At 42.9% G+C, this 26,765-nt stretch overlaps 2 protein-coding genes across 3 annotated transcripts in view; both read right to left on the bottom strand.

Moving 5' to 3' along the window:
* LOC137885116 (voltage-dependent T-type calcium channel subunit alpha-1G-like) overlaps positions 1–2,633 on the bottom strand; it is a 7,849-nt gene extending 5,216 nt beyond the window's left edge. Inside the window, exons 1-2 of the mRNA XM_068727267.1 lie at positions 2,592–2,633; positions 109–429 (exon numbers count right to left, since the gene is read on the bottom strand). Coding sequence (XP_068583368.1) covers positions 109–429; positions 2,592–2,621 — 351 coding nt within the window. The 5' untranslated portion in view covers positions 2,622–2,633. The remainder of the gene's footprint in view (positions 1–108; positions 430–2,591) is intronic.
* A 7,007-nt stretch (positions 2,634–9,640) lies between these two features.
* rbbp6 (retinoblastoma binding protein 6) lies at positions 9,641–26,134 on the bottom strand. 2 transcript variants are annotated; one of them, XM_068727683.1, is made up of 20 exons: positions 25,027–26,134; positions 24,242–24,341; positions 23,998–24,037; positions 21,406–21,447; positions 21,190–21,278; positions 20,929–21,025; positions 20,681–20,823; positions 20,333–20,505; positions 19,741–19,844; positions 19,221–19,609; positions 19,077–19,125; positions 18,014–18,071; positions 17,833–17,923; positions 17,415–17,738; positions 17,159–17,254; positions 15,426–17,019; positions 14,163–14,752; positions 13,964–14,034; positions 13,764–13,848; positions 9,641–12,000 (listed from the first exon to the last, which is right to left on the bottom strand). In XM_068727683.1, the coding sequence occupies exons 1-20, from the start codon at positions 25,190–25,192 to the stop codon at positions 11,019–11,021; spliced, it is 5,283 nt and encodes a 1,760-aa protein (XP_068583784.1). In that variant the 5' UTR covers positions 25,193–26,134; the 3' UTR covers positions 9,641–11,018. The 2 variants fall into 2 exon arrangements, with proteins under 2 accessions (XP_068583784.1, XP_068583783.1); XM_068727682.1 differs by having other exon boundaries at positions 9,642–12,000; positions 13,764–13,851.
* Between the last annotated feature and the right edge of the window lie 631 nt (positions 26,135–26,765).

Here is a 26,765-nt window from a genome sequence, read left to right as displayed (position 1 = left end):
ACGGCTTTGAGAGAGTACAGAGCTGAAACACAAACAGACAATGTCTCTCTCACATTCATTCGCTTTCTCTAAACAGAAACACACACACACACACACACACACACACACAAGTTCGCAGTGCTTCAGGTGCACTCCCGGCGGTGAAGGATATGGGTGGCAAACAGCTCGAAGGCACCAGGAGCGGGGTGGGCTGGTTTGGGTCAGAGCCAAAAGAACCACTGGTGCTAGAGTGGGATACGGCAGCTCCTCTTTTTCCTCTTCCTCCTCCTCTTCCTCCCCTTCCTGCTCCCTCTCCTCTCTCTCAACTGACACATGCACCTTCTCCCCCTCCTCCTCCTCATTCCCTTCCTCCTGCGTTGGTCCTCGGTGCTGCTCATGCAGGTCTGAGTCCTGGTTGCCCGTCATCGCCGTGCTGTGAACAGCCTGAACCTAAAAGAGGGCGCAGGGGGCAACGGCAAACTGTTCAGGACGCGGCAACATATGGATGCATGTGTGAGTGTGTGTGTGTATGTGTGTCCGTTTGACTCGTGGATTGAACTGCAGCTCCACAAAACAAACGGCGCTGATCGTCAAGCATGTCCATGTGACCCTTTACCCTCTAGCTAAGCAGCATAGAAACTCTGTTTTTCTTTGAATCACAGCCAGCGAGCAGTCCTGTGCAGGAAACATAAATCTACAAAAACCTAAACAGAATGAACTGAAGGGACGTGAGCAAAGGTGCAAACACAGTGTCAGCGCAGGCAACAGGAAGCACTTAGACCACTTCATTTTAATCCTACAGCTGTACAATTTAGTGATGACAACAGGCCATTACCGCTGATGCCTTTAATCCAAACTGGCTTTAAACAATCTGGACATACAGAGAGAGAAAGTAGCTTAGACGGCTTGTTCATGTTACTGTGAAGAGAATAAAGTGTGGGGTATTTCATTCATTTCCACTCATGATGATTACTTATAGCTCTCTGAGTTATAATTTTTTTCTTGAGCTATAATTTAACATAAAATCTCATGACACGCAGTGACTTTGTCGAGCTACAGCAGCCTGTGGTTAAATTGTATAAGTACTGACAGGAATTTCTTGAAGCATTGGAATATCATGTAGGAAATGTCAAATTGAATGATAATCGCAGTTTAAATTAAGAGCGTGATCACAAGAGCGGATTCATTTCATTTCTTCTTTCATTTCCTGTTTTAAATTTCATCACATTTTCTGCTTTATTGGACAGTATGCAGTGGAGTTTGGCAGTAAAAGATGGGAGTTGGACCATGTGACACGGTCCACATTGTCTCGAGTGCACAGCAAACACTCCCCACTGCTCATTCCATTGCTTATTGATCCCCTGAGATTCTGGAAAATGTATTCCAAAGCTACCAATTTGTTATCAAGTTGGAGCAAGAGCTGCATTATTTGGAAAATGAACATAAAGAACAATCAGGACAGCAGAAGACTGGGCCAACCACCAGTGTGTGCAGGCATTATACTCTGCCTACCGTGAGACAGGACAAGAGGAGAGCTGGCATGCGAGTTCATAGCGTAGACAGGAGTGTTTCTGTGTGTGTGCGTCTGATGAAAATAATGAGATTGAATCTGCCACTATCCTTCTTTCCTGTGTATTTTTATTTTGGGCACGTTGCCTAGATTGAGTGAGGAGTCCAGGGCCGCACAGTTTAAGGCTTTTTGTTGTGATTCAACAGTAGCTGATGGGCGGACATCAATCAACCATTGGAAAAAAAGAAAGCCATTCTTCTGCACAGTTAAAAACCTGCTGATGAGCCCTTTCAAAAGACTTTAAAAACTCATTATGAGCCTCCCTTGCTAACAGCCAGGCCATGTGGAAATTAAATCCTCCTCTCAACCAGTTACCAGAACAAAATATATTCACACCTCTATAAGACCTCTGAAACACATTAAGTTTATTATTCCTTCCTACTGTGCAGTGTGCACTCATCACAAATGCATAAATTGCCTAATCTTTTAACCAAAAATGTACAACAGCATCATACTCAATAAAACCAAGGTAAACAATAGATATCCATAAATTCAAACATGTTCTTTTCAGTAGTATTGTTATACAGTGATATACAAAAATCCTCCTGAAGGCCAACCAGTTCCATATACCGACGATGTCTATGAGGCTACAGCATTTCACAGAATTACACTGAAACCCAAATCTAATTAATCCTAGAATAAACGGTAGAATGATAGAAAACCAAACATATCCAAATTAGTCTCGTCATTTTTGTGATATTATATGATGTAATATATATATATATATATATATATATATATATATATATATATATATATATATATATATACATATATATAAATATATAGGCCTACCATAAAGTACGTTAAGGCCATTAACTTATAACACTTTACCTGGTTATGACAATATTATTTTAATTCATTTTAATTTCTTCCTTTATGAGGAAGACACACCGCCATTGACAAAGAGCGACATCATAGGATCTGGACATTTTCTATTGTGCCACGGGCATTCACCAAGCGCAGTGCCCGGGACAGGAGAGCAAAGACAAAAGTATATTATTGCACAAAAAATAAAAAAAACTTTGACTGCCGTCCTTACCGGGGTGCAGCGTCCATCCACCGGCGTCATTCACTCCGGGTCCGCCGTGCGCCCTGAGCTGGAGCCCTGGTGCTCCATCTGAGAGCAGCCCGCTGGTCCTCTGCCTCCTCCCCCCTGCCGATATCCAAACTCAGTCCGTCAGTCGGGACTCGGGTGGATGAAAAAAAGAGGGGCGGAATTGGAGAGGAATGTGGCGCAGAAGTTTTAATAACCGGGAAAAGTAAAGTTCAATTGAATCAGGTGGCTCCCCGTGCGTCTGAGTCCCCTCAACCGCTGGACGCGCTCTGCGGTGTTCAGGTACCGGAGTTCAGGCGCACCGGGGAGAGAGAGAGGGAGAGCCGCGTCAAGCCAGCCAGAGAGAGGCAGACCGGAGATACCTTCAAAATAAGACTAGTCTAGGAAGCCACACAGTCTCGTTACACCTTGTTGATTACCATAAGTCCATTATTTAGGCTTTCATTTCAGCATTCTCTTCGGTACTATTAACTAGAAAACATAGTAGCTGGTGAACAAACAAAATCATTAGGAGCACAGCACTTTGTTGCCATTGCAACCAGATGGTTAGCTGCTACTAGTGTGTGCTAAAGTGAACAAATCACTTGAGTTCAACACTCATGTGAGTTATATTAAGAGCAGCAACCAACAATTTCTCAAGTGATTTCTTTGATTTCATGTTGACTTTTTGTAACCATAGCTTCCATCACGTGCGGAACCAACCCATTAATGTTGAGTGAATCAATTAATAAACATAATAAATACAAAATAATACCTACTCCGATAACCGCTTTATTTTGAAAGTTTTGGGAGGAGAGTTTTATTCTTAATCCCGGATAACTTGACACTGACGGAGCAAGTGAGAGCATGTGACTGGTCCCCTCTCCTCCGCCTCAAAGTGCACCCCAACCCAATATCCCTCTGACACGCTGTCTCTGCGTGGCGGTTATCTCACCAGCCATGCTGGGGCTCCACACTCAGCAGGGATGTGGATTCACTAAACCCAAAGGTGTGGCAGAGCTCCTACACAGCAGTACCTTGAAATCACCTTATGCTACACCAGATTTCAGAGAACAATGAATAATGGCCATCACTGTACTCTATATTATCATGTATATAATAGTGGTGGAATAAGTATACAGATCCTGTACCAAAAATATCAAGACCATAATTAAAAAATACTCCATTACAAAGTTAAAGTCCCGCATTCAAAATGTTACGTAATCAGAATAGCCCTTTTAATAATGAGGTATTATATACATATTGAGTTGTGTTTTTATTACTGGGGCATTCACATGTTATCAGTATCCTAACAACGTAGAGTGGTAAAGGTGAATTTATTGTTAGGTGGTTTAATCTATCACGCCGTATGATATTTCATATTTTATACGCTGGTCATATGTTTTGGGTCAAAATTGTGGTAGAGTAAAAAGTTAAATGTCCCCCAGAATTAGTGACATAAAATAGAAAGAATCAAGTAAACAACAAGTACCTCAAGAGTTTCAGCGATGTCCATAATTTAGTTTCACTTACTTTTCATCCATTAAATTACGTGTTTTTTATTCACTCCAATTAAAGAAAGGGCCGTTATATTTTAGATGAGAGATGATACCAACACGGTTGAGTGAAAAAGGCAGAATAGGCATCTTTAACGTCTTAAAATAGAGAGGAACTCAACTGCTGCTCATTTTTCTAGGGGCTCCATCCGATTCCCTGAAGGCCCGCTGGCAGTCCCTGGATCCCCATTTGGGATCTAATATTAGAACTGCAGTGCAGTAGGTGTAAGCAAACAGCTTCCAGGGAGCACTAGTCTTAAATGCTCTCCTGCCAATTTTTTAATATCTACATATGGCCTCCGAATAATGTTCTGGTGGTGTTCCGTTCGATGTTTACACTCATCAGGAGTCCCACGGTAACGCCTCTGAGGGCCTATAATGCTCAATGAACACTAGAAAACAAATTTGGAAGCATTAAAAATAGACAAACAACTTTGCTATTTTTAGGCCCTACGAGCACGGCAAACTATTTAAAATTTGCTGTGCTGGAGCAAAATACACGTTACCTAAATGGAAGAGTTGTTTTCAGATGTAATGTCAGTAAGACCACGAAGCTGTGTCTGGGAGGTCAGATTGGAGATGGCAGCATCTTCAAGCCTGTCATTCCGAATTGGCAGGAATTTAAGCAGGTCAATTACTTTAAATATCTGGAAACAATTATTAACAATAAACTCAACTTTAAGACAAATGCAACGACTATCTGTCCTCGAGATATTGAGGTGCTTCAATGCCAGCAAACACAGCCTGATCATGTTCTACAGGTCGCTCTCTGAGAGTATTCTCACCTATAACTTTGTCTCCTGGTATGGGAACCTGGGACACAGGGACAAGTTGAAACTTGTTCATTCATCATTGGAAATAACCTATAGAATCAGTCCACGACCAAAAAGGCAATCCCCCCCCCCCCCTTCACACATCATTCCAGCTGTTGCCATGTGGCAGGAGACTCAAGGTTCCACTAGCTAGGAAACATGGTTAAAGAAGTAATGTGTGCTCTCTGCTGTGGCTATCTTACATTGAGACACAATAAAATACAGCTGCTGCTGTTGGAAATGCATTTTTTTGTATTTTAGCTGCTCTTTACTGTCTGTTTGACACTGTGTTGCCAGAAAACCAAAATCAACTTTCCATTTCATATAATGGACAGCGATCTTATCTCTAGATATTAAGTCAGGGGATCACCTATGAGTCAACCTGATTGTCGAATGTCTGCACTAAACCGTGGAGATGTTCTGCTCTGACCCAAAGTATTGCACTTATACAGACTGGCGGATTCACCGCTAGTGTGGCTGGAAAATAAGATGAGATTTTCCCTCAGAGTAGGGAAACACCGTGCAATACCCAATCAACGCCCACAGCCGACAAGACTCCTCGCAGCTCTCATAACTGTTACAGCAGTGGCAAACATCAAACATTTAGTGTATCTCAACAACAGAGTTAAAGAATCTAGGACACATTCAACCACATAAACACACACAGACCTCTACGGCTAACATCTATGCTGTCCTCGAGAAGAGTACTGATGAGGAGCATTGTTGGATGCCTCCGTGTGTGTGTGTGTGTGTGTGTGTGTGTGTGTGTGTGTGTGTGTGTGTGTGTGTGTGCGTTGGTAGTAATCGGTTGTTACTGGGTCTCCCTTGCTGTGTTCGTTTTCCATCTCCTTCCAGCTCAACTCATCTTTCTCCCACTTACAGTCTCGTGTAACTCATGCAAGACTCTTTCCGCTCCACAGAATCATTTCATACATTTTTCACTCCTCCGTCACCGCGGTGTGTCCAAATGATGCTTTACATTAGTCACTGAAATGCACTCACACACACATGGGCAGAAATACATTCCCTCTGTTGTCGGTTGAGGATGGGTATCTAGGCCAAACATTATTATCAGCGTGTGGTAGGCACCCCTTGGGTGTGTTTCCATGGTGACCATCACATAACATTATATATGGGGAAGTGTTTTATTCCATTGTAACAACTACACACACACACACACACACACACACATACACACACTGACGCAAATTCAATCACAGATCAATAATCCTGATCAATCATTGAAATTGCCATGAAAACCACCTGAGGGCACATCATGCTACAAAGCTCACATACTGTACACACACACACACACACACACACACATACACACACACACACAGAAACATATTGACACTGAGCCTGCCTACTACTCTACTTAACCTAGTGTCATGTCACATGAAGAGAGCATGCACACACACAGACACACACACACACACACACACACACACACACACACACACACACACACACACACACACGCAGAAACATATTGACACTGAGCCTGCCTACTACTCTACTTAACCTAGTGTCATGTCACATGAAGAGGTTAACAGAGCATGCACATGCACACACATACACACACACACACACACGGTATGATCAACGGTGTCCATGTCAGCTTCTGAAAGTTTCAGTTTTCTGAGCAGGGGAACAGGAGACAACAGTAATTATCTGTCTCTGTTGACTGTAAATGTGTCTGCTCTGCCTCTAACCTGAATGTTTATCTACACAGTTGTAAGATGTTGTGTTGCATCTTATTGTTACGGCGCACAAATCACTGTGTTAATATTTTGTCGTTCTTATGAGGAAAATATCTTATGTGAAATTTTTCCGCTGTAATCCGCAGTGTGTAATGTAAACGGGAGTGCATTAGTAATCACAGAAAAGACTTTCATGTACAAAATAAGTTACAATCGAGTATCTTTTCCACCAGCATAACAGGCTGCTCAGATACTTTGCTGTATTTTAGACAAACAACCGGAGTGATTTTACCGTGCATCCTTTTTTTTTATCAGTTCGGGGAATCATAGAAATCTATCACACAATACAATTTCCACATCCCACTCTCCTCTCACTGTCTCCCTCAGCTTTTTCTGCGCAGTATTTGCAAAGCATAAATGCACAGTGGTCCTCACAAAACGCATGGGCGATCATGCACGCACAGCCAGCGACTACCTCAGACGTTACATTTATGACAGGATAAGAGAGACTTCGGGTGTGTGAGCCAGTCAGCGGAGAAGCATCTTTTCTGACAATCGGCAGAAGTGAAGTTGCTTAGCAACCTTTGGCCTTGATGACAGGAAATGATGTCATGCTTGTAAAGCAGACACACACATATTCACAGGCAGATAACAGGTGCACACATGCACACACACACACACACACACACACACACACACACACACACACACACACACACACACACATGTATGTGTGGACACGCAGGCACACACATGCAGAGTGAACCTTGAAGGATAGTAGATGAGAGGAATCGTGTTGTGATGATAATCTGGTGCAAGGGTTAAAACAAACATCATATTAATCTTCTCTAATGGTCCCACTGATCTCTGAGTCCATTAAGGCTGGCCTTATACATATATACACGCAAGCACACACACACACACACACACACACACACACACACACACACACACACACACACACACACACACACACACACACACACACACACAATGCATGGACTAAGCTGAGAATGCTGCTGTTTAGAGGAGAAATACATCTGCTGCTCTGTCATTTCTCACTGTATCCTCAACCCTTCTGTGAACCCGTCTCCTGCCTTCAGCCCGTTTCCTGTGATCCACCAGTCACGCCATGTCTCTGACTAGACACATACGCTTGCAACATGCACACACACAGACAGACACACAAACACAATGAAGCTTATTGCTGTGTGCTGAGGGAGAGGGAGAGGGCGAGGTGGTGACATGTGGGGTTGTGTTTTGGAGCTGAGGCATATGAGAGAAGATCTTTTATTGCTAATCCGTTTCCCTCCCACGGTAAAAGTTGCAGGAGTTACAGCTCCACACAGTGTTCAGTGTGTGTCACTGCACTCGTTTCCTCGCGGGACGTCTTGCTTTAATTATTCATGTTTGTAAAGGAATGAGCTGCCAAAGACCCTGAAACTCACCAATGAGTTTTGAGGATCTGCTTTCGAGGACATACTTCATCCTCTCTGAATAATCCAGTTACTTCCAAATATATCTGATACTTCATGTGCTGCAGTACATCACTGTCTTTTACCACCTATATGTGTGGTATGTGTTGTCCAACGTGTACTTTGGGCTTCTTGTAACAAAATGTGGTTCAGCCTTTATGTCCATGTTGCTACTGTTGGTAAAACTTTCCATGAAGAGCACATCTATAGCGCATCATGAGGTCATTCATAGTGAATTATAATGCATTTATAATGCTTCATGACTACATTTCACTTTACTTAGCACACACAATGTATGACACTGGATGGACTAATACTGCAAAGTATGAATCCTTATGTACAGTTGGTTGTTGTGGTGAGTATATGAGAGTATACGTAGTGATAATGTATTATCAGTCAACCTCTAGTTTATAACTATTAAAGACATTATAAGTCTCATCTATAATATTACAGTGCATCAGAAAGCATTATAATTAACTTTGAATGCCCCCCTAACACACTATAGATGTGGTAAAGTGTTAGCAAACTATGTTAGATAGTATGTACAGATAGTTAGTATGTACAGATATAGTACTTTTTAATTAGAGTACCTGTGTTTACACATTCTTCGATGGTGGGAGCACACAGGAACAAAGACTTGCACTGGAATGGAGGAAAATAATTTATGATCTACACACAACTGGCAGCCCAACTAATTAAATTCACGCCTCAACTAGTAGCATGAGGATTCTCGTTTTTTTCAAATCCAGAAAGAGTGAAATGTACACAAGGTGTGAAATCACAAAGAGCAGCCAAATGTCTTCAGACTTAAAAATCATTGAGTTCACTCTTAACTTATACCGACATCAAGAATGTAATCTCTGTCGCCAACATATCTACATATTCTCCCTGGTAATACTATTGTAACCTTACTGTAAAAATGTAATAGTTTATTTATAACAGCCTTACTCATTAATGCATCATTAAACTGCTTGCTAAATTCTGTATTTCAGTGAGAATAATCACATTATTCTGTTGGATTGTTGTAAATAAGGTTTTATCATCATTTCTGTAGGTGTTTTTTCTTTTAACACTTAGTTTACCATTATTTTTTTGTGCAACATTAAAGTGTTATCACAAAATAATGTCAACAGTGATCATTTTACTGTAGCTAATAACTTTATAGGCCTTCTTTAATCACTGGCAGCTTCTATCCATGTCTGTATGGATAGAAGGTAGGTACATTCTACCAACACCTGAAATACTTAGTTTAACTTCACTCGCAGGTCTGAGCCTAAATCTACCAACTGCATCATTTTGAAATATGCTAAAAAAAATGAAAGTGCATGATGGGCTAAGAGAGGCTCTCATTGGTAGTGTAGTGTAGATCATCTCCATTTCAGCATTGGTCTTGAAAACAGTAGACGGCGTGTTGAGAGATTTCCAACCCGTTACTTTTTATATATTTGATAAGAAATGTGAATATTCCCACTGTAGCTTTTCCTGTTTCATCCCAGTAGTCATATGTTTAAATGTGCAGTGTCTCTTTAAATGTATAATAGTCCATGCTACAACACAGTGCCATTAACCTTCACTTGTGTGTCATTACACAACTCGTTCAATCACTGATAAAGTACAACTCAGATATTTTCATGAGGTCAAAACATTTTAATTAAAAAAAACAAAAAAAAAAACGAACAACTCATTTGTGAGAACACAAGTTCTCCAATCTGTCCCATATTTTTCTCTCTCTCACACACACACACACACACACACACACACACACACACACACACACACACACACACACACACACACACACACACACACACACACACACACACACACACACACACACACACACACACACACACACACACACACACCGTGATGAGACACCTACTGCACCTTTGGAACAAAAACATGCCGACTGATTTGACATTAATCAACACATCCTAGATTTAAACCATCCAGTGTAGCATGGGTACATAAAGATTTAACTTAAAAGGGCCGCACTGGTGATCGTGTCGGTTTTAGCACATCGATCAAAAATACTTGAATGCTAACCATTTCCAGAGATGTAAGTTTGGGAAGAAAATCAACTTGCTAACCTATCCAAGAACAATTTGTTGCCTTTATTTCAAATTTAAGTTAATTTATAATCCCCCACAAAAAAAAACAACTCCTGGCATGATTGAAACCAGTGGCTGCCTAAAGATGAGATCATTAACGTTGAAGATGGTTTGCAGTAATGGAAAGTATTCCCGATTTGTACTCAATGTACTAAAACATGCAAAAACCACAAGTACAGTCCTTACAAAAAAAAAAAAAAAAAGAGCTTACAACAACCCTCAGAGCAATGAAGGTTATTCTGCATTTAAGCCTTGAACAGCACACAGGGATGTGAGCAAAACAAACTGAGGGAAAATGATTATGTGAAGCAACAGCTCATCTCTATTTACAAATTAATCAGAGACAGAGAAACAGCAATTCCTCCTCTACAAAGAAGCAATCACATCCCTGAGTACAGTGTTTGTTATTCATATCATTTAGATTCACTGCTGTGGATCCGTTATCATCATCATCAAGTCCTTTCTGCCCGGCTCTAGGTGGATCACAATAGTGCCGCGCAGCATCAATTCCAAGGTTTCTCTGACCCGAAGTCTCAAAGAAAAGGCTCACATTGAACATTAAAGAGACCTCAGCAGCGGTCGTACTGCTGAAATCCAGGCACAACAAAGTACCGTGAGTACATTAAGTGAACAACAGCCAGACAGCCGTCCAGCGTCGTGGACAGTCAAAGACTCGTTTCATCCCTCAGAGTGGCACATGGAGCAGCATGCCAGTGTTAGCCGATATGTCTAGAACACATCGTTATCTCCTTATTAACAAAAGGCTAGCCCCCCCGTTAGTGTGGAGCCCCTTCCTCCGCTTTCTCCATCTTCTCCCCCTCTTCTTCCACATCTTTGTCTTTGCTCTTTTTGTGTTTCTTCTTCTTGTGTTTGTGCTTGTGCTCCTTTTGTTCTCCTTCCTTGCCCTGGGCGCTGTGCTTCTTGTGCTTCTTGTGTTTTTTATGTTTCTTATGTTTCTTCTTCTTCTTGTCCGCCGCGGTGGTGGCTGCCGAGCCGCTGTGGTTGCTCTGGGTGGGGCTGGAGGGTTGGCTACCGGACAGACTGCCGCTGCCACTCCTTCCTCTCTCCGTCTCCGAGCCTTCTCCTTCGCTGTAGTCGGGGACAAAGGCCGCCTCGTCCGTCTCGCGGCCCAGGTCAGAACACAATCGCTGTCTCCTGGGCTCTAAGCCACGACTCTCCTCTCGTCCTCCACCTCTGCCTTCTGCAGCTCTCTCTTCCTTCCCGGTCACTCCTCGTCCCTCATCTCTTCCTCCACCTCTCCCCTCCTCTCTTGCTGCAGCTCTCCCTTCCTCTCTCCCTCCTCCTCTCCCCTCCTCCCTAACAAGTTTTTGTTTGGTTGGTTTGTCGGAATTTGTCTGTGTCGTCCTGCCACCTTTACCCTCTTCCCTCGATGCTCTCCCTTTCCTCTCTTCTCTCCCTGCCCCTCGCCTCTCCTCCCTTGTGGCATCCCGGCCTTCACCCCTAACAGGTTTCGGTGCTTCAGTCTGCCCTTCTCTGGCTCGGCCCCTTTGTGGCACCGGTGAGGGCTCCTTGGGTGCACTAGGTCCGTTTTCCTGGCCTTCTTCGTCGTCCTCTCTTTCCCACTTGGAGCGAGGAGGAGGCTGAATGAGCGGCTCCTCGCTGGCCGGTGTGGGTTCTGGGCTGACGCTCGGGCTGCGGCACCGGCTGTTCACGGGGCTCGATGGGAGCTGCTCTGCAGGCTTGGAGGATACGCTCTTCTGATCTTTGTCCGAGTCTCGCTTTGATTCTTGAGATGACCTAGTGCGGAAGGAAAGGCATGTTAACAAGAGTAATGCAAACGATGAAGCGGTTCACTCCTACAACGGTGTCGGACTCAGGATGGACAGAAAGAATTCAGTACTGAAGCAGCAGAACGCCGCGCATTCTTCTTCCTTGTGAAAACCTGCCGCCTACTTTACTGACAAAGCAACTGCGCCGCTATGTTTTGTGCTAGTAGCAGGCTAACGTAGCCTCGAGCCTACAGGGGTCTGGTAAGACTTGATCCCCAACTGACGGAGGCTCAAGTTTCACGCTGACGCTTGAGGTGATGTATTTTGTGATGAGCCTTTTGTGTCCCTCTGGAGACACAAAAGGCTTTACGCTACTTTTTGACACATATTTGATGTGTAAAATTGGTGGAGTTCCCCTTTAAGGCGATCGAGGAACATGACTTGGTTCTGTAAAGTCAATCCTTTAACCAGTAAGGCTCAGGCTGGGTTACAAAAACACTTTCTAGGGCTACAAGTAATGATTTTTTTTCATTATAAAATAATTGGCAGATCAATTTGATTAATGGTTTGGTCTATAAAATGTCAAAATAGAGAATACTGAAAAATGACTAAAATCTCAGGTGACGTCTTGAAATTGCTTATATGGACAAAAGCAATTTAAGCGAGTGCAAAGCTATTCAGCAGAAAAACTTTTTATCGTTGCCAATTCATTTTCTGTCAATTAACTGACTAATTGCTTCAGCTCTATTGTTTCCATTTATCGACGCTTCTACACGTTTACATACAAAGTCATTGCAAAGAAACAAGTAGACATTTTCTTGCGGCTAAACTTAAAGCATGAATTCAGACTTTTTACAAATCTGCATAATTACGTAGTTACTTCGGCATCTTTTTTTATCCGTTTATTGCAATTAAATCAAATTGTTTTTGGGTTCATACAGCTGTAGTAAACCAGCCGACGTGTGGCTTGCTTGATACAGTCAACACGATACAAAGAAATTCAACGCCTCCGGATGATGTGTTGAACCCAGACACGACAGCATTTAGTTTCCCAGAATATCTGGGACTTCCACAACACCTACAAAGCAGCAGTGGTTATTTCAGCCACGACTGATGAAACGTTGTCTACATGGAGGTCAGCCTCTTCTACGACGCATCTCGCACGAGTGATGCAAATTTAATGAAAAAATAAAAAAGTAACGCGATGTGAAAATTTGCTTTGCATTTAGTGTGAATACAGCATCACAAGAAAGACACCAGGTCGGGACATCAACGGTTAATCATTTAACGGCGCAGAATATGTTGGACCTGTTACACGTCCTTCTGTAGGTTAATTTAATACAGGCGCCAAAGCTTCATTTCGGCAACCGTGTTAACCAATTTGGCTGTTCAGTGAGTGAGTGAGTGTTTCTAGCTGTGTCGTGTGTGTGTGTGTGTGTGTGTGTGTGTGTGTGTGTGTGTGTGTGTGTGTGTGTGTGTGTGTGTGTGTGTGTGTGTGTCTCGTTCTCAGAGCAAATTAAGGAGCAGGTGAGAAAGCAGGCAATTGAGTACTGAAGATGTTTCAATTCAGAACCGTGCATCGTCTGAACAGCCTTTATAGAGACCACCGATCAAACTATTTAGAACAAATATCGGCCCATAACCATCAGTGGCCAATCGATCGGAGAACCCTAAACGACAGCCTGATCAAAGCGCGTCAATTAACTTGAACAAAGAAATTACACAAAATGTATGAAATATGTATAAAATGTAAATCAAGTTGACTAAGTAAAACAGGCACAACAGACTCACCTAGTGGAGCTCACAGTGTGGCTCGTCGGGGTCTTTCGGCTGATCCTGGGTTTGCTCTTCACAACAGGCTCCTCACCATCTTTCACTGCTGGAAGAGAAGGGGGAGGAAAGGAAACTGGTTTAATCAATGCTTAATTAAGATGGCACAAGACTAAATCAAAGTTATCATCTCTTCACACGCAAACGGAGATTCAAATTACCGTCTCTGTGAGCAGCAGCTGGTTTCTCTCCTGAGGGGGCACTCCTCTCCGCTCTGTCCTTGGACACACTCCTGGGAAATAAGAGTAAGATATAATTACACGTGAGATATAATTAACAACTGCGTTCACAGAACCACTATATCAATCATGGAGGCGGATGGTGGTTTGACAAACGGCAGGGAAAACAAATGTAACACACCTGTCAGATTTAGAAGAGCGTTCCGACCCTTCGCCTCTCTCCTTCGACGATGTGCTTGGCTTCTCCTGAGGGTCTGTGGAGCTCCTGGAGCCGGATGACTTCTCTGCGATGGTCATTTTATCCAGAGAGACAGACCTCCCTCCTGCACTGGAGGTCTTTCGCTCCGTCCTCACCAACCTCTCTCCTTCGAGGTCTCTCTCCACTGTTACGGCTATTTTCTGTGAGCTGGAGACCTTGTCCCTCTCTCTGTCGGACGTCGTGCCTCTGTCTGATCCTGAAGCTCTGTCCCGCTCTCTGTCCAGTCCGGAGCTTCTGCTCGGCTCTCTGTCTGAACCCTGCAGTCTGTCTCCGGCACTTCCTGGTCTCTCTCTGCCGGCTCCCCTCTCCCCAGATGCTGACCGCTCCTTTCTAACGGCACCTTCTGCCGTACCGCTGGACCGGTCTCCTTCAGGGAGGTTAGCAGCCGCTGATCGGTCTGAGGTGGTCTTCTCAGAACCAGAGGGTGTCCTGTCTGTGGCTGCTGACTCGGTGCTGCCCTTCCTCCCCAGGTCTCTGTTCAACTTGATCCTCCTCTGGGTCAGCGGCTTCACCTGAATATGGACAAAAGCACATAGAAAGTGTCACAAGCGGTTCATTCAGAACGACTCAGCGCTTTCATGAGATGATACATTCTGAAATTATAATTTTATGATTAATCAACAGCAATTTTTATTTATTTTTTTCTCTAGTGTATAACTCCAAAAAATGTTTTGGATGTCACCTTGCACTTAAGGACATTTTTAATTACTAATTCCATTTTATACACCATTATTCAATTAATCAGAAAAATAAATACACAAATATGAATTAAGGTTGCAACTAATTATTTCCAACTGGCCTATAAATTCACAGATGCGTATATAAAATGCTCATCTCCAACTAAAGTCAGAATTAACATTCAATGTTTTTTTTGTCTAAACAAAAGCCTAAAACGCAAACACATCCCATTTACACCAGAGAACACCAGTAAATATTAAAACCAGCATCATTTTTTGGCATTTAACTGTTCTGTTGATTGACTAGTTTAACAACTGACTAATTGTTTCAGCTCTAATGAGAATAATCATTAGTTGCAGCAATTTGTAAATACAAGAAATCAACTTAGTGAATCTGATTTTTAGAAATGCAGAATCACCAACACAATTAATTGAGTTGACAAACACATCTGTAAGCACCGTCTGTAAACCCACAAATCACTACATCCCAGTGTTTCCGAGGACCCACCTGAAGGTCCATTAGAGGTCTGATGGATCCTCGATCCGCGTCTCCCCGGCCCATATCACGGCTCCCCGGTATGGGAAGAAGACCGGGCCTGTCTGAGGGGGGTGGGAGTCTGTGGAGCGGGGGCTGATGAGACATGTGAGAGTGGGAGAGGACATCACCTCCGAGCCCGTCTATTCTCCTCAGCTTTCCAGGAGGGGGTCCAAGCAAAGAGCGGCCCTCCTCTCCCATCCTCCTGCGACTGTCCGGGGAGGGAGGTCTGTGGAGGAGTGGGAGTCCGTGTTGATGGGGGGTGGGAAGGAGACCACCGCTCTGTGGAAGATCTCTTCTCCCCCGCATGTCGTGGCCGGGCCGTGGGCCGTCATGAAGAGAGGGATGATGTAGAGCCAAGCTCTGGCAGGACATTGGGGGGGTCTTTAGCAGGGCGGGCCTCACTGCAGAGCTTTTACCCTTTTCCTTTTTAGAGGTAGAGTTGGGGACGTCTTCTGGTTTGGTTTTAACGGGCTTTAACGGTTTTGTGCCAGAGGAGGAGGAGGATGAGGAGTCTTTTTTGGTGACCACACCTTCTCCGGGCCTTTTCTTCACTTTATCACTCTTCACCTTCACGCTCTCCGTCTTAACTTTAGCCTTTACCTTTTGGCCCCGGTCTTTCTTGGTCCTATCAGACTGGGTCTTTGACGTTGACTTGGTTGAGGGTTTAACAGGTGCAGCGGTGCTTTTAGAAGCTGGAGCTTTAGAGGTTGTGGCTCCAATTGAAGCCTTTGAGGACATGGGAGGCGTTTTAACGAGCGAAGGCATTTCGTCCATTGGTTCGTCTCTGACAGGAGTCGCATCACCTCTGTCCACTGACTGATGTGACGCCTCCGATTCATCCCCAGTCCTCTTCTTTTTGACTTTCTTTGTCTTTAGGAGTTTAGCGCTGGACTTAGTCGCCGATGAGGAAGAGGATGGAGGATGGTTAGGGGGAGCACCTCTCTCTTCTCTTCCTCTTCTTCCTCTCCCCTGGGGGGAGTAATTTCTAGATAATGGGGACATTCTGTCCCTCTCTCTGTCTCTGCTACCACGGCCTCTGTGATGCATTGAGGGATGTTGGTTGTCGTAGTCTTTGTAGTACTGGTTGTACCAGTCTGCATACTCCTTCTCCCACTGCCGATACCGTTCTCTTTCCCAGCGCTCATTGCCTCCAGGACTAGGACCCTTCAGTTCATACGGTGGAAGCTCCCGAGGAGGCGGCTTTCGTCCACCAGGGCTGCGGGGCCGGAAGCCACCGGGGCCAGGGGGAGACCGTGACCTGGACCTATAAGGTCCTGCTCCTTCTGCTCCCTCCCAGCCTCCCGGCCGGTAGGGGGGAGGAGACCGCGGTGAGCCAGAGCGACGATACCCATAAGACCTTGAACGGGAACGGGACCTTGACCGCGATCGTCCATAACTGCGCCCATTGCGTCTAGTATAAGGGGAGCGGGGATAAGACCGGCCATGGGACCGTGAACGGGATCGACTGGGAGAATAAGAGTAAGACCTGGATCTTGATCTGGATCTGGATCTAGAGCGAGAGTAAGGAGAGCGGCTGAATGGAGAGCGACTGTATGACCGGGATCTAGAAAAGGAAATGGTTCAGAAGACCAGAGGGAAAGATTGGATTATGCAAATTGGAAGAAATGGCTTTAAAGGATTGTGTATGTGAAAAGAATGTAAAAACTAAAAACAATTTCAATAGGCTGTCTTAATGAAGTTACCTTGAATATGATGGTCTTCGTCTCTTTGGTGCATTTCTGTACTTCATAAGCTCTTTGTGGAAGTCTTTAGTAAATTCATCCAGTTTGGATGTAACTCTGAGGATAGAAAGACAAAAACGCTGAAACTACTAAAAACTACTCCAGTGTGAAACCTCAATACTTCTTATGTCACTGATGTTAATAGTATTTATGGGTTTATTTCCCATTAGAAATTCGTAGCTGTTGTAAGAACCAAAATGAAAAGGGAACAACTCACGTGTCTTGTCGGTGGTGTCGCTGTCTGTAGAAATCTTCCTTAGAAAGGGGGGGCTGACCGAGGGGGGGCATAGGCATAAGAGGGGGCTGGGTACCAGGGGGAACCCAGGGTGGGTTGAGCCCCGGTGGTCCGGGAGCATAAACAGGCTGGGTTTGGTAACCCATGACGGGAGGGAGAAGGCCCGGGCCAGAGTTGTACGGAGGGGGATAGGACTGGGGTGGGGGCGGGTACATGGACGGAGCTGGGTACACTGGAGGGACGGGTGCAGGAGGTGGAGGTGCCTGGAGGTGGGTGGGGGGGTGGTCTCCTCTTCCTCTGTAAAACCTGGTACAAAAGGGGGGGACATGAGCCATTGTGAGACGGACATATTACAAGACAAACTTTGAATTGATCAGATAGTCCCACAGACAGGTCTTACCTCTCCCAGGGTCGGCCTCCTCCTCCTCCTCCTCCTCCTCCTCCTCCTCCTCCTCCTCCTCGGTGAGAGTGCTGCGGTCGTGACTGGTGACCTAATAAAGAGCAGAGCGCTTGCTAGTTAATGAATGTTGTTCCCTGGGGCTCACTTAATCTCCTTAAATGATTTAAATTAAAGCTCTTACCTGGTGGATGAGGCGGCCTTATAGGTGGTGGGGGGCCAAGTATATTTAAATGGTAGTTCTGTGAGAGAAATCACAGTGAGAATAATGTAGTTACCTCCAAGACAAATTAAGTTTCTTGTGTTCACGGACACATAAGTATGTGCTGAGGCTGGTCAGAAATCTGCAGGTTCTCAGTTCAACTTGGCACAAATCAATTATACCTCTTTTCCACAAATGCAACAGCCGAGGGGAAATGGTGTTTACCTTTTTGGTAAAATAGCCATCATGCATTGGCTCCCAATTCTGATCAATACACCTATACATGCTTGTCAACAAGGATATATGGTGTGGTATTCATTACTCTACATATTTATAAAAAAAAAAAAAAAAAAAGTTTACAATAAACAAGTGTCTTCTTTATTTTAGGGTTAGGGTCTCTTAATATTGGTGTGGTCATAGAAAAACAAACATATCAATCAAATATATGTTGGATTTTTTCCTCTTGTTGTTGTTGTTTCTTAGTTTAATCTAATCAGTAATAGTCACCAGCCCTGAAATTCCTTGTAAAAAAAAATAAAAAAAAAATTAATAAAACATGTCATAATTTGACTAAAGATACGATAAGTAATATGCGCAGTCACATTGAATCTCTTGTAAACGCTGATAACAGTCAGTGAGACTGAAGTGGTACATGTTGGTTCAAGTGGACTGCTATTTAATGTGAGCAGCAGTCGCAAGTAGTTTCGAAAAGGCAGGTTTTTTTATACAGCGCCAATCTGCAATGACGCAAATCATGTGCCAATCTCATCATCTGAAGTGCAGGGCCATGGGTGATAAAGCAGGAAGGCAGGCGGGACGTTTGTTCTCATCTCCAAAACATAAACAGCAGTAGGCAAAGCAACAACATAAACAAACGTCACCAACATGATGACTCAAATGTAAAAGGCTACGGAACAACATCACTGATGTGAAAGCCGAGTGGCGGGGGAATGAAGTGGGAAGTGATTGTACTCCGGTATGAATAAATCTATTGAAAACGCCTCGATTCAGATGTTCAAGGCGGCCTCATCTGTGATCCACTTACCGAGGTTCCTGAAGAGTCCGGTGTCACAGTAGGTTCTGGATTCGCCTCACTAAAACATAAAAGAGACAGACATTTAGAAATTTAAAAAAAAGGCGTTTCATTTCAAACGCCACTTCTTTAGACTGCATCTTAGATTAAACTTACCCCGGAGGAGGTGGTTCCCCATGGCTGGCGGAGCGCATAGGAGAATGGTGGTCAACAGCAGGTGCAGGGGCTGGTGAACCATCTTGTTCTTCAACAGCAGCAGCATGAGGAGGGGTAGGAGCAGAAGTGGGCGCGGGTTCAGGAGCGGGTGCAGGCGCAGGAGTGGGTGCAGGAGCAGGAGCAGGAGCAGGGGGCGGGACCTGTACTTGAGGGGCAGTGGCGGGGGCGCTTGTGGGAGGAGGGTGAGTGATGTGGGCCAGCAGTGGGTCCTGCTGTCTTGAGTGCATTGGCCGGACCAACTGAGGGCGCGGTGGCGGCGGGGCTGCATTTTGCACTGGCTTGCGAATATGTTTGGTGTATCCCGTCTCATTCTTAAAGTTGTTCACAGCCTGCATGAAGAGAAAATCGTTTTTTTGTTGTTTTTTTTAAAAAAGGATATTGTCCTTTTTTCAAATTTTGCTTTGAGTTTAAGTACCAAAACACACCACACATCAAAACGCATGCATTTGAAGGGGGTTACCTGTCGGAGAAACTTGTTGGCGATGAGATTATCAGGTGAAACGTCGGACTGTTTGCATGTGAAGCACGTGTGCTCCTCTGAGTCCAACAAGGCAGTCCTAATACCTGAAAACAAACAGCCCTTGATTAGACGAAAGACAATTTGACAAACAACTCGAGCCTTTAGACTCCTGATTATGTGCATGTTTATGAAAATAACTTCCCCTCAACCTGCCTAGTCACCATATATTTAAGGGAATCATTTTCTACTTTTTCTAAGAATGAATTTAGACTTTCAGAGATTGAGTGTGAGATCAGTCCATTACACTGTGGAACATAAAAATGAAGTTTCAACGACTACTCAAAATGAGGCATGCCGTGGGGCGGCAGTTCTCCAGAGGGGCCACCGCTGATTAAATAGATATTTCTGCCATTTTCCCAGAAAATATTCCATAAACATCTACGCAAAATAAACACATTAAAACATGTGTAACGGGAACAAAACATCCAGTAGTATATTTGAGATGTTTGACTCACTACTTTTATTAGTTCATATTACTTTTTTTTTTAAAGTCCTGTGCAAATCAAGATTTTTATCACGAGTAAGAACTCACACTCATCGCAGTAACTGTTTCCACAGCAGGGTATAACGACGGCATCCGTCATCAGGTCGTTGCAAATGGGACACAAGAGTTCGTCTGGGATTGGGTCTGTGTCGTCCTCAGATGATGACTGGTCATGTGGAACAAACGGAGGGCGCTCCTTCTTTCCTTGTGCGTATGCCTCCCTGTATTAACAGAGATTTGGATTCCTTTTTAGTTTCGAGGACTATTACCAGCAAAAAAGAAGGCAACAGCAGTTAACCTGTGACTGTGGTCACAACAGATGGATTATGACAAAGACAAATGTGGCAAAACTTAATGTGCCATAAGAGAATATATTTAACATTGGATGAAACGTACGCATCTATAGCAGGTATAGCATATTCTCCAGTGCTGGTTAACATGGCTCCTTTGGTGCCCGGCTCTGCCTTCACCATGAAGCTCTGAGGAATGCCCTTACTAATCCTCACTGGCTTTGGACTCTCCACACTCTTATCCTGGACCTGAAGAGTCAAAAAGAAAAATGTAAATAAAACATCCAAAAACACTGCAATGTAGTACAAATAACCATTACAGACTTAGAAGATCAAATGATAGATGATAATTACCATTAGCAAGGGGCATTGCCGAATGTAGTGACCAGCCTTCCCACAACGAAAGCAGGTATAGTGAGCAGGTGGAGGTCCAATTGCCTTCTTGGAGTAACTAGAGAGACAAAGTTCAATACATTTCTTAAAACTATATACAGCTAGAGAAAGACATTGTTTAGTATACTGCTTCATGAGCGTAAACACGGAACAAAAAGAAGAAGAACACAGAGAGTGTGTGTGTGTGTGTGTGTGTGTGTGTGTGTGTGTGTGTGTACTAACTGCATTGGGTCATATTCATGATTGGACTGAGATATCATGGCTTTAATCTTGTCCTCCTCTGATGCATTAGCGTCAACCAGGTTAGCAGTCTAAAACACATAATGGAGAGAGGGAGATAAAAGGAGGATGTCAAACCCCAACAGGATGAAAGGAAACATCTATTCAACTTGAGCAGTTTTGTTCTGGAAGTACAGCCCGCATGGACAGAAACAGTACCTTGGCGAGTTGGGCGAGTGACATAGACGGAGAAGAGTCGGTCTGTAGGAGAATCAGAGTGGAGATATTAACGGTTTTAACATAATATCTAATAGACATACAGTGGAAGATAAGAGCCCCGATAGTCCCCCACCACATCGGTGTCCAGTCTCCATCCAAGTCAAGATTAAAGTCTTTGTTGAGGACCGAGTGCATGAAATAATGCAGGCACGTAAATCAAGACATGGTTTATTAGGCTCATCCCCTACAGACAGTTGAGTCATATCTAAAAACATAATGTTGTGAAAGCCTCACCTATGGTTGTATCTATTCAGAGCTGTTTATATTGAAGAAATCTACATTATTTAAAGAATAAAATAGGATTTCCCCAATCACAGGAATGTCATCAGTTAAGATTATTTTTTCTTTTTTCTTCTGTATCCTTACTAAAATATGTCTATCTCTGACCAGGTGATATTCAAGCATTATAGCTCCTATAGAGAATGCAACTTTTGTGAATTTAGTTGCAAGTTTCAAAAAGATTTACTGTCGCAAACGTATCCTAAAAACTATTTATGATCATGTATGGGAACCCTGGAGAACTTCAACACAGCTGAACTGCACAAAAAAAAATAATTCACATTTAACAAGTTAAACTTGTCCTCCCACTACTCTTATAAACAAGTCTAGACCAGCGTATGTTCTAAGTCCTTAAGTTATAACTATGATCATGTCCAAGAGCATCTGCTTAAACACTTTAAAAAACACTCCCTATTTGGGCACAATCAGCAAATTCAAGAAGTACACTACTAGCACATCTGTCTGTAGAGACCCTAAAGCTTCCGCTACGTAGGGAGAGGCTGACTTCCTCAAAGAAATACTTGACATGTAATTTTAGCATGCGGTTTCACTTCACCAGGCCACAGTGATTTAAGTTTTAGCACCGACTTGTCAAAAGAGGTCGTCAAAGATGTTAGAAGCTGTAAACTAATGAGCTTGCAGGGAGCCGTGTCAAGCTTGTTCAATAAGAAATACAAACACTGTAAAAGCGTCAAATACTTAGAGCTGACAAGACACAAATGTAGAAATGTTTCTTTAAATAAAGTGCCTGATGAAGAAACGACTAAGAGCTGTCAAGTGTTCCTTCAAAGTGTTCCCTAAAAAGCGCCCCTACACCTCTGGAGTGAAGGGAGAAAGCAGGTCGAGTGATGTTTCTAACGCAGGTCAGGAGCCAACGAACCGTGAGAATTAAGTCTCAAGCACGAACAGAAAGAAAAGTCATACTTTACAGCGACAAACAAAATGGCTGCTCTGCCTATTTCTTGGGGAAATGTTCTTGGAGGTAAATAAACAAGCGGGCAGGGTGGGTTGTCCATCGTGATATTGCAGGGCTCGGAGGAAAGACCTGGTATTGCAGAAGGCTGTGGAGGGAACACACAGGGATCTGGTGCAAGTGGTTCTGACAGTGAACCACTGAACAACTTTATTGACAGGTTCTGCAGCTTACAGCTCACAGGACACACTACACCAGTATACTTCTCACCGCAGCAGCCATGGAGGGAAGATATTTACTTTACTGAGAATCTGTCAAAGCACTTTGTGATCATGTCACAGCAATAGAAGTCAGTGGCCAACGGACAGCATCTCACGTATCAAAACGAGCTTCTTAACCGATGCCCCAAACCACAGTAGTAAAAATACACTTAGAGCTAGTAGCTGCTTTTTTTGTAAAACAGACACGTAGGAATCTGAATTAATTCAAAGCTTTGAACTCAGCAGGATGAAATCTGTGAGCCTCTGGGGTTTAAAGGTTGTGTGCAGTCCATACTCAATGCAGAATAGAACATCTTCATGGTGATATTGTACAGGACAAAAAAGAATCGACATTGGCAAATATTACTGAACAACAAGTTTAAGTATATTAAAGATTAGCAGGGTGAGCTTTCAAAAATAAAAAAACACTGGTGAGTCTCTCCCACTCACACAACTTTAGTCTTGGAATTGTAATCAAAGTTAATTACAATCAATCCCAGCCACACTTTACTTCATTGGGTTCTTAAACCACATAGAAATTGAATATTTTCACAGAAAATAAAATGACAATGGATTATCATTACAAAAATACCATATTTTTTCTTTTACAAACCCCTTTAAAATACATTTTCCTGGCCTGAGACAGGCAACAATACCATTTCATTATGAAACACAATCATTAACAAATTACGTGATATCTCAATCCATTATAAAGTGGCAACAGTTCAACAAGTTCATTAAAAAAAATAAAAGGTTGTTGTTTCTCATCTTAACCTCGTCTCGTTCAGCAATTTTAAACTTTAATCTGCTCGTTTCAAAACAGAAACCCAGTGTTTTTAGAGAGAAACAACAAACTATTGTTTAACTGTGGTGACGCCAGGAAACCCTCCCAAATAGACATCAAATAACACAGAGGTTAAGATCTCAACACAAATGTAGCCAACACACAGTGAACAGAGGATACACACAACTCGATCAGTACTGACAGAATGTTCTCAAGAAAGGTGACTAAAGCCAGAAAGAGGGGGAGAGGGAGAGAGGAGGAGGAGAGAGGGTTGATTTTGGGTTTGTTTTACATACGGGTCTAGAAGATCCCACCACAGCTGTGTCAGAACGATCTCTGCGGAAACAAGAAGAGCAGAAAGAAACCATCAGCTGGTGACAAAACTCAAGGGCAAACATTAAAACCACATCCAGGGTAAAGCTGGCCACATTCACACCAGATCAGGCAGCGTAAACAACAGTCTACTTGATTTGTTGTTTTTAGCAACGGCACTGCTCAGTGGTGATCCTAGTAATAACTTAGTATTTTAGGTATACTTACACAATGAACGTCCTGCCAGCAGGTTTCACTCCACCAAGCGGAGTGCGGCGGACGATCACGGACGAGTGTTTCGGGATGTGGACTTCATCATCTGTGTATTCTACAAAACACGAGACACAAATTATAGTTCAGACACAAAACATTGTTCAGTAGAATATGTAGCAAAGTAGCGTTGGGCCAGACAAAGAATATGGTGTATAAACCTAATCAGTCGTGTCTTAATACATTAGATTAGATGCAACATTGTTTTGTATCAAATAAGAGCACAAAAAGATGGTGTTGGAGGAGTTTACTATGGCTTGGATAGTCTCGCAATTTCAATTTAAGCTGTGAAAAAATATATAACAATAACCAAAAGCTCATATGAATAAAAATCCTTTTTCGTATATATTTTTATGAATCATAATCATTAGTAGCTTGGCATTTAAAAAACCTGACTCAGGAAAATGTTAATATAGACAAGTGGTATAGAGTTAAAACAACGGACTGACAGCAATTTGAATTTATCCTTTTAAGTAATTTTAAAGGAAATATTTATCATATATGTTACTATTTTCTGCTCTTCTGTCTACTGATTAATCGAGAAAACATGTGTCAGATTCATAAACAATGAAAATAGTCCTTAATTTCAGTCCTGAAGTGGTGTATCACAATATGTAGCCTAAACATATGTTATGACATTTTACCTCTGTCCTAATGTTGAGACAGAGGAAAATGTCCACTTGCTATCCAACTATTACTCCCTACAATAATGGACGACATGTTCTTGTCAGTTGATCACGTACCTTCTCGCGTCTGCGCATTGGTGATCTGCAGGTCGCAGTCTGTGGCCTTGAGGCGCTCCCGGCCCATAATCTGCTTCTTAAGCTCGTTGAGAGTGATATGCAGCCCATCGAAAGTGACAGTGTTGTAGTCCAGTTTGGAAGAGAACTTATAGTGAACACACGACATTTTAACAGGTCTAAGCACTTAAGTCAATCAAGCACAAGGAAGAAAAAAAAAAACCACAGGCCTGGTATGATAAAATAAAACAGCGTCAACACTGAACACAGCTAGATCTGGTGACTTTAATATGTTAAACTTTCGTTATATTCGCTGAAACACTGTAGACAAAAGGAGGTGGGTGTAGGGGGCCAAAGAGTCCGTGTTATTGCCAACAAAAAATAAACGAGATGCGAGGCCAGAGCGCCATGGAGCGGCGTCGTGTGCCTCGTCAGTTCTTTAAAGTCCGATTAAACATAACAAGGTGCCTCCAAGAGAGTCCATTCAGCACAAAGAAAATCTATCACAGCGGTGTGAATGAGGTCCTTCGTGAATAGTCTTTGGTGGAAGGCCCGGGCTGCTAGTGTGGCTAACAGCGGGCCTGGGGTTTCCAGGGCATCAGTCCGTGAATGTTTGCCTTGTTGGTGCAGTTCTTATTTGTCAAGACAAACCCGACCGCGCTCCAACAAAAAGTCCACAAAACCGTGTGAAATCTTCCGCAACGAGTCCACAAATGTTATCGCCGATAGACCTTGAAGAACGTATTCTGAAATCGTAATATACCGTTTTAAATGCTAAATTAGCTAGTTAGCTAATGTCAAGGCTAGCATGCTACACCTCGAGATTAGCTAACGTTACCTCGCCACTCAACACAACATGAAACCACCACTTGCCTATCAGAAGCTAACAGCTAACGTTAATGGTTAACGGCGCTATGCTAACAATGACCTAACCAATGCACCAGTTAGGTGGTCAGGACGCAAAGGTTCCTCTTCATTAAACGGCAATTTTCCATCACATCGAGTCGAAAGTTGAGTATCCGCGTTAATCTTCAATTTAAATCCATAAAATCCATTTCGATGATCCAAACTGCTTCTCTCCTCGCTGTTTCATCAAAATGGCGCAGGTCGGAACCGGAAGTATCCAGGGTTCTTCCAAAGACTACACATGAACGCAAGAGGCTTCACGTCGGTCTATTTAAAAATGGAAGCACACTTCCGCCAGAACAACGACATGAACATATTGGCAGTTAGTAACGGTAGTTCATAATATTTTAGTTTTTTTCAGTACATACCGGCTCCCATTATATGGAATGTTTTTCTATCGAACATTCAATGAATAAATATGCCAATGAAATATGCCTACGAAAAAAAAGCGAGGCAATACAGTTATTAATACATGTAGGTATAAATTAGTCACTGGAGTTCGACACATACTTAAGTTTAAAAGTAGTTCTTTGAACATTTTCATTATTTAAATAAAAAAACATGTATTTATTTATTTATTTAACTATATTGAATCATTTATATTGATATTGATTCATATATCTATTTCCTCGTTAATTTATTTCATAGACATATGTATTTATTTCATAGGCAAATGTATGTATTTATTATTATTGTTATTTAAATAGCATGCCAATACCATAATAGCAGGTGCTGATATAGCCTACACATATTACATATTTATTTATTTTATAAATCAATTGATCAGCCTTCAATCTGTAGTTTAGCCAACTTTCTTTCTAATTATGTGTATCTTG

The sequence above is a fragment of the Cebidichthys violaceus genome, unplaced genomic scaffold (assembly GCF_023349555.1).
Source record: "Cebidichthys violaceus isolate CVI_PGR_0920_01 unplaced genomic scaffold, fCebVio1.0.p SCAF_4, whole genome shotgun sequence".
In the NCBI taxonomy this organism is placed as follows: domain Eukaryota; kingdom Metazoa; phylum Chordata; class Actinopteri; order Perciformes; family Stichaeidae; genus Cebidichthys; species Cebidichthys violaceus.
Note: the sequence above shows the minus strand (reverse complement) of the source record. Positions and strands in the feature narration are given on the sequence as shown.